We start from the raw sequence: 7,590 nt of genomic DNA, 5'->3' as shown, positions 1-7,590 counted from the left end.
TGCTGAAGCAGCAGATACCGGATCGTTAGAGCTTCCAGAGCTGGGAGTGCCAGTGCCGCAGATGTGCTTTTACCCGCCCTTGGCTCGGCGCGGTGCCTGCGTGGTGTGGGGACAGCCAGGGTTCACGCCGGAGCCCGGCTGTGTGGTTCTTTCCGATACACAGAGCAGGTATCCCACAGCTGTGCAAACACGTGTTCTTTCAAGTTTACTAGTAAAGTCAAATTGCAACGCAGACCTTCTTGAAACACATCCAGGCGCTTTACTTTCATAAAGACTTTTTTTTTTGTACAACCCTTTTTTTTTTTTATAAAAAAACTGAAATATGATGCATCTGCAATGATCCTATATTTCTAATCTGAGACCTGTGCCACCTTTAAAACAACTCTCTCCGATTTTTAACGCACCTTAAGGATTTTGAATGCAATTCTCTTTTCATCATGACAGTGTACTTCTATTGCCTTTAAACACGGAGGCATTGAATCCATGTATAAAGATGTTGCATAGCATCTGAATTCCCTTTAGCTTCTGGAAATGCTAAATTTGCATTTACTCTGCATAGCCTTTAATTTCTTAAACCCACACACATACTTGCAGGGACTTTTCAAAATGCTAACATCTGTTTTGTGTGCATTTCACATGTGAACTGGTGTGCAGAGCTCTGCCGATCAATGCTGTGCCCATCAGAACCCAGAAGAAAATGCCTGTGGCTGTGATTCCTTGGTAGTTCACTCCAGTAGTTACAGGTTGGTAGTCAAACTGTTTGGAACTGCTTGTATATAAATGATTAGGAAATTTTCTTGCACTGGAGTTGATACTGGAGGACTGGGCACCTTAATGTGTCTGAAGGGCTGAGCCCGTGCCCACGCTTGAGGCTGGCTGGTAGCTCCATCTGCACAGTAGAAGTCCCTAAGCCACTGTGCTGCTGCCGCTGCTCTGCGTACTGACGCTACGAGTCCGAGCGTTCAAACTGTGTTAAGCCCGTGTTCAGATGGTGTGATGTGTTCAGATATCAAGGGATGCCAAAATATTAACGGCCCGCTTTGAATTTCCTCTCAAAAGAAAAAGGCCAGCAAAAGTCCTTTAAGATGAGGAGAGAATGACTGTAGGGAAGGTGTTTTACAACGGCGGATCCTCGGCACAAATTAGCGTGCATTTTAGTACAAAGGAATGAGGATTCGGTTGTGACACTTATTTACAGGCACTTTCTCTCACTGCCTGCAGCTGCGAGTGCAACAGCAGGGAAAACGTGATTTCAAGCGCTTTACGTCATTAGCTGTGAGAAGCGGAGCCGCAGGGTTACGAGTGTGAAGGAGTTTTGTATGAACTAGGTATGATTAGGAGATACCCTGGCTCAGGACGGGCATTACGGTCCTGCGGGATGAGGACTTTGGCAGTGAGCCTGCTCAGCCAATGCTGAGGCTTAGCCACCAGGTAAGAGATTAGATCTGGAGCCTTCGTGGGGGATCTGCGTGACTTCGACTCATGGAGCTGAGTTTCAGAATGAGTCTAGTCCCTTTTTTGAAGGGATGAAGCATAAAAGGAAAAGTTGCTGGAAAAAGTGGATTTTTTTGTCTTGTGTGGCACAGCATCTAGGTGCTAGGCATCCTTATTTTGGTACAGGGCATCTCATTACGAGTTTGAGTAACCTGCACATACTCGCCGTATGGAAACTGTATATTGGCCTTCAAGATGCTTTTCACAGTCAGATCAGGTTTGCCAGATTATCAGAATTTAATCCATCTCTTTCTCTGAGATGACTGCTGTACTCCTGTACAGTTCCACAATCAACAATAGATTTTTCTCTATTATGAACTGAAAATCATTAATTTCCTTTTTTTTTTTTATGAAGACATTCCAAGTAGGACACTTTAACATTAAAGTACAGGAACACTTTCTTGGCTCAACATGACATCATTTGAACAGATTGAAAGAAAAAGGATGAAGCAAATGCTTATAGTGCAGTAAATTTAGATGTACAATTTTTTATATTTCTAATCTCCAGTAATAAAACCTGGGATATGGAAAGATGAATAGTTTATACGTATTGCAGATATAATATCTCAGTACATGTACAGTATTTTTCCAAGTATTTTTGAGTTCCTGTTTAAGGTAATTGCTCAGACATTACTGGTTACCAGGAATGCTTATCCTTTGATTTATGTCTCTTTGTGAGCTCAGAAAGCAGCGCTGTGACGTGTGCATCTGTAAGGCAGGTTAATCTTCCTTAAATGCTCAGTATTTGAGCTATTTGGTACAATGGGGAGAACTGGAAGAACTGGGGAGGGACACAAAGTCTTGGTGAGAAAAATCAGCCAGCTGATCCAATTGCTCTTTGTCACTGAGAGTATTTACTGAAGTTTAAGGTTTTACAAATCTGCAATATAGACATAAAAGTTCTGCAATTACAGAACAGAAGTACAGTTAAAGTTAAAACATTTTTAGATTTACAACCCCTAGTATAATGTATTTCTAGAAATTAGTAGCAGATGTGCAACACACTGATCACGTACATAAGCGATCAACATAATGTTATGGTTAGAAGAAGCGTTATTGGGGCTGTTATTATTTGGGGATGATAATAATGACGACGTCCTTTGCGCTTCTTTTGCCTCTTGTCATATAGCCCTGGTAGCGTTGGAAGGAATAATTGTATCTGTTGCACGCTAATATTTTGCACTGTAAGCAAACTCTTGGGTATATAGGGCCTCTGAACTTGAACAGGACAATCCTGTTGCCTGGTGAATAGTAGTTCCCACAGGTTGGGTCCCTTACACACCTGAGAAAAAAAAAAGGAAAAAAACCCCCATGTATAATTGTCATACAAAAATAGTGACATGGTCACTAAGCCCATTTTTTTCATTGGTTACAAGAAACTTTCCTTCAGAAATTTCTGAATGTGATGTTAATCACAATTCACAGCACAGAACTCCTGAACACAGATGCAACTGTATGGAATTTAATATGTATGTTAGTATAATATGTAGCACAACATATATAAATATCACATACGCATGTAAATTTATAAATGTAAAGCACCTGATGGAATTTTAAATACATGAAAGAGAGTTACTGTGCAGGTCTGTTAATAACTTTCCAAAGTTATTTTTTATTTCAACCTTAGAATTTCTGAAGAGCTATGAAGAAACAATTCCATATCCCAAATTAACCAAAATCCCTTTAATCAGATGCTTCATCCTTCTCTAAATTTTTTATATAATTCGTGAAATACCTTCTGAGAATTTATATGAATTCTTCTTCCCTACCAGAATATTATGGGGAATGAAACATAAAGAGCCAACTAACAAAACTCTGTATTTTTGTCCTAATAGCTAGCTCATTTAAAATCCTGCTGCTTCTTGCAAGCAGGTAGCTCAAATGTGTTTCAGGACCGTGTTTCTTTGGTGTATGTATTTGTTATCCATATGAAGTCAATCACATGTGAGGAACTACTTTGAAATGGTTGTTGAGATATTTTCTTTACTCTCTTCTGAATAAATCAGATGCCACAGTCATAAAGTCATGACAATTTGGAGAGACCACACACGTGTCTCTAAATAGCATCAGATTTGGCTCTGTGCTGTAGAGGGTAGCACGAACAAAGAAATCCTGGTTTGGCTGAACATAATATGATGAAATCCTCACCGAATTTGAAAAAGATGGTGAATCATAAAAAGCAAACTTGACAATAAATCATCTAGATGGAGTTTCCTGGTGTGGAGACTCTCTAACATTGGGTATCATTTGGGCAGCAGTGTTCCCGTCTGTTTTGCAGTTGAGGTTTGTCAAGAGAATTTGTATTTCTGCTGTAGAAGGTGCCAGAAATGGATCCTTCCACTGTGTTAGAATAGGTCATGGCTTGATGGGCTACGAGTTTAGAGCTGCAAAGTATGGCTGAAACCTTTTCCTGAATGTCTCTAGAAAGTCAGGCAAGCTAAGGGGTAACAGGGCTCAGCTGCCCATGCTGGGAAGATCCCGGGCCACCCGAGGTGGGCCAACCGCAGGTCCCAGCTGAGGACATTGCCAAGTTGTGAGAAAGTCTGCAGAGCCATGCAAGATAAGAGAGGTGAAATTACTGACGAATCAATTGTTAATGTTAACTGTTAAATGTTAACTGTTAATTCGGGTTCAGTTAGTAGCTCAAGGACTCAAGAGGGAAAACACCAACATGGAGGGGTAGAAAGTCTTAAAGGGAAAAAAAACCTGGGGAATGGCAGCTGAGCACGGTGGAGGGTCTGTTTGAAGGAGCCACGGAGGAAGACTGAGCCTTCCGCGCCTGACTGTCGCCCGGCCAGCCAAGGCTCGTTGGGAGTCTCCTCAGTGTGGTGACCACGCTAGCGCCCAGCTCACTAAATCCTGCTCTCCCTTGGTGTTGGAGTGAATACGCCGTTGCTTTATATGTCAGAGCTGTACGTGACCCAGAGTCTCTTTGTTTTGGGCACGTTTAGCCACGCACAAGGTGACCTGACGAGGGAGGGTTACGAAAGGGAGGTGGGGCAGGGAAGTGTGTGAAATGGGGAAGGGGGATAATATCATATAATTTAGAATAATGAACTTTTAGAAATATAATTTTGTTGTGGTGTTAATATAATGTTCATCTATGCCGTGGATGTTCCATGTCAACTTTCCAAGTCTTGGCATTCACAAAGCCATGGGGTTGCATTATCCAGTAACAATCTCTAAAAATATTTTTGAAATTTTTTTTTCATAAATTATTTTGATAACACCTTGGCATGAGATAATTTCAAACCCGTACATTCCTACCAGCCTTTATGTGCCACAGCCTTTGTACGGCATGTGAAACACGGCACAGGAGTTGATCCCAGGCCTGTATCAGGGGTTGCTCAGGTGTCCGTTCCCTGCACGGTAGCCTCTGGCATTGGTGTAGGGTCTTCTGGTGGTCACTGTTAGGAAAATTCCCTTCCCTAACTCTGATATCAATCAGTCTTTACAGGATGAAAGTGTATTACTAACTTTCTATATATTACTTCACATTATAAACTGTAATGTAGTAGGAGGGTACAGCGGTACCTTCTGGTAGTGGAATTTTACTGGAGACTCCGGTATTGTTCATGCTTAATTGAAACAAAGTGAAGGACAGGCTGGCTCTGCGAAGAAGGACTTCGCTTTGTGGAAGCTCAGCGCGAATGCTTGCCCCTGGACAGCCAAGATAAGGCCAGCATCCCAGCCCCTCCGACATGTCTTGGAAACCCTCCCAGCGTCACCTGGTGTCGCAGAGCAGTAACTCGGCAAGACTGACTCCAGGGACGTCTGGATCAATAGACAGGCAGCAAGAATGCTGCAGAAACGGAGTTGTTCTACAAAGGTTTACTACGGTTAGTAATCGGTAGTGTGGGTGTGAGTGACTAGGCAAATTGTGTTGTACCTGCACGTTTGAAGGGTGTAAGAACCCCGTGTAAAACCATGTTTGGGGTGCCCCGGTTTGGCTGGGACGCCTCATATGCATGAATAAATATTTACCCTTGTAGCTTTATACTTTGCACCCCAGGCCTCCTCGGTCGGCACAGGCCAGTTAAGAACCGCAGTAGCATCACCCGCGCGTACTTAGGCAGGTAAGGAAGGTTTGCTGGAGAAGAAGAAATTTAGTGTTAATAAACCATATGTAAGCATAGAGTAAAATGCAGCGTGTATTAAATACTGGTATTTAAATACTGCAAATGTGGGCCGTGCTGCTGCACCCGGCAACGGTAGCTGAGTGGAGAGGAGGTGTGCCATTAATTGCTGGCTGGGGTAAACCACGACAGTTCGCGGCTCCCTCCTGCAGCTGCCCCAAGGTTACACAAGCTCGTCCGTTCTCTCAGGGGAAGAGGGTGAGCTCCTCGCCATAACAAGCTGTTTCTTTGCCCGCGAGCCCTCCGGAGCACACGGGCACTGACTGGCCAGCAGCCTGGCGGGCTACGGGCAGATGTTTAAATGTGTTTTTTCCGTAAACGGTGCAGACATAGGCCAGCTCATGGCCTTGACCCTCGCCACCGGGGACGGTTCGGCTGCCAGCCCCCGTACCAGCGGTGTGCGGTCTCTGGGTAAGCTGCGGCATCCCCAAGCACCATGCCTGCTCCCAGCCTCTCCTGCTTCCCCCTTTCTTCTGCACTCAGATACTCTCCGCTATTGAATCGCCAGGCTTTCCCAGCACACGTCTCTTACCCAGCATACACCGCCCTGAGGAAGGGCAGTCACCAAGAAGAAGAAAGGATGCGAATACCTTACCTGGGTTTATAGGTGCTGGGTCTGGTTTTGGATGGGCTTTTAATGGAAAAAAAAAAAACAAACAACAAAACAAACCGAAAAGGAAATAAGTGAGACTGAATGAGGAAAATGTGTGCTCTTACATAATCAATCAATATACATTAATCATCTGAATGCATTAAGACTAGGAAATGTTAGTAACAACAGTGCTGAGGAATAGAATTGTCATGGACAAAGGGCTCGTATTAAGAAAAGTGTAGGGGCTTGAATACTAAAGATAACATACTACTAGCATTAATAGGAACAAGATTTAACTCTGCCTGTTCCTTTATGTAGGCAGATAGTCCCATGCTCAAATGCATGCTTGGCATCCAAAGTTCAGTTTTTGTATGTTGTCAACACAAGTATGTGTGTTTTACTGAGGCAGCCGAGTGCCCTTTACCCATGTGTAGCTGATAGGGCCAGGCTTTAAAGAAAACCTTAGTCTTCTATCTAAGCATCTGAGGCAGAATATTTTCAATTAATGAGCAGAACTTGCATTTCCATTTGTTTAAAAAAGTTAAATCCCGTTATAGAAAACTAAGGTTCAAACCAAATACCACGGGGTATGTCAGAAGGATTCCCACTGGCTCAACTTCCAGTGGGGATGCAACTTTGAACGTGCAGGGAGGCTGACCTTCTAGGAGTAGAGATGATCTAGAGGAAATCTGGATTTATACTGGTGTAGTGTGTCTGCCCCAGTGGCTTCCCCTTCCCTGGTATGTTAATCAGTGCAGGTATTTCTCCCGTATCAATACCAGCAGCATTTTCCATCCCTTGATTTGTATGGAAGCCAAAGGAATTATCCCCAAAGTTAAATGCTAGATGCATGAGATTATGCACACAGTGGAGACCGGGAGACGTGCCAACACATCATCAGAGCACGACTTCGATAGAGAACTAAGGGTGTAAACCAGAGTAACGCTGCATGACTTACAGGAGGTAGCGGCTGCTGCTTCAGGAGTTGGAGGGACTGGCAGAGCAGATGCGCTTGTTACTGTGAGAAGAAAAAATATTAAACTAAACATTGTCCGCGTTTTAAATCCATTGACGACTCACGTGAGAACCTGTGAACTGCTCACCATGGTTCAAGAAATTACCAGAAATAAATACCTCTTTTTTCAGCCGTCGTGGACTGGGCCGGGACTGTCAAAGAGAAAGTAAAAGCCGGGCGTCAGTAATTGTTCCGTTACCGAGTGAGCAAGGCCAGGACTGTTAGTGGGGAGGGCATTGGTTCAGCCCCAGGGTCAAGCATTAGACCAACCAAAGCCATGCGTACCCGCTGCTTCAGGGGCGGCGGTCTCTGCAGGGGCCGATCCCAGACGGGAGAGAAAACAAAGCTGCAGG

At 43.9% G+C, this 7,590-nt stretch overlaps 1 protein-coding gene across 1 annotated transcript in view; it reads right to left on the bottom strand.

The window, feature by feature from the left end:
• Positions 1–5,071, bottom strand: part of CUZD1 (CUB and zona pellucida-like domains 1) — a 14,676-nt gene extending 9,605 nt beyond the window's left edge. Inside the window, exon 1 of the mRNA XM_010288651.1 lies at positions 5,029–5,071. Within this exon, the coding sequence (XP_010286953.1) occupies positions 5,029–5,071 (43 nt within the window). The remainder of the gene's footprint in view (positions 1–5,028) is intronic.
• Positions 5,072–7,590: the final 2,519 nt, after the last annotated feature.

The sequence above is a fragment of the Phaethon lepturus genome, unplaced genomic scaffold (assembly GCF_000687285.1).
Source record: "Phaethon lepturus isolate BGI_N335 unplaced genomic scaffold, ASM68728v1 scaffold17896, whole genome shotgun sequence".
NCBI lineage: Eukaryota > Metazoa > Chordata > Aves > Phaethontiformes > Phaethontidae > Phaethon > Phaethon lepturus.
The sequence above is the reverse complement of the archived record's forward strand: the minus strand, read 5'-3'. Positions and strand labels throughout refer to the sequence as shown.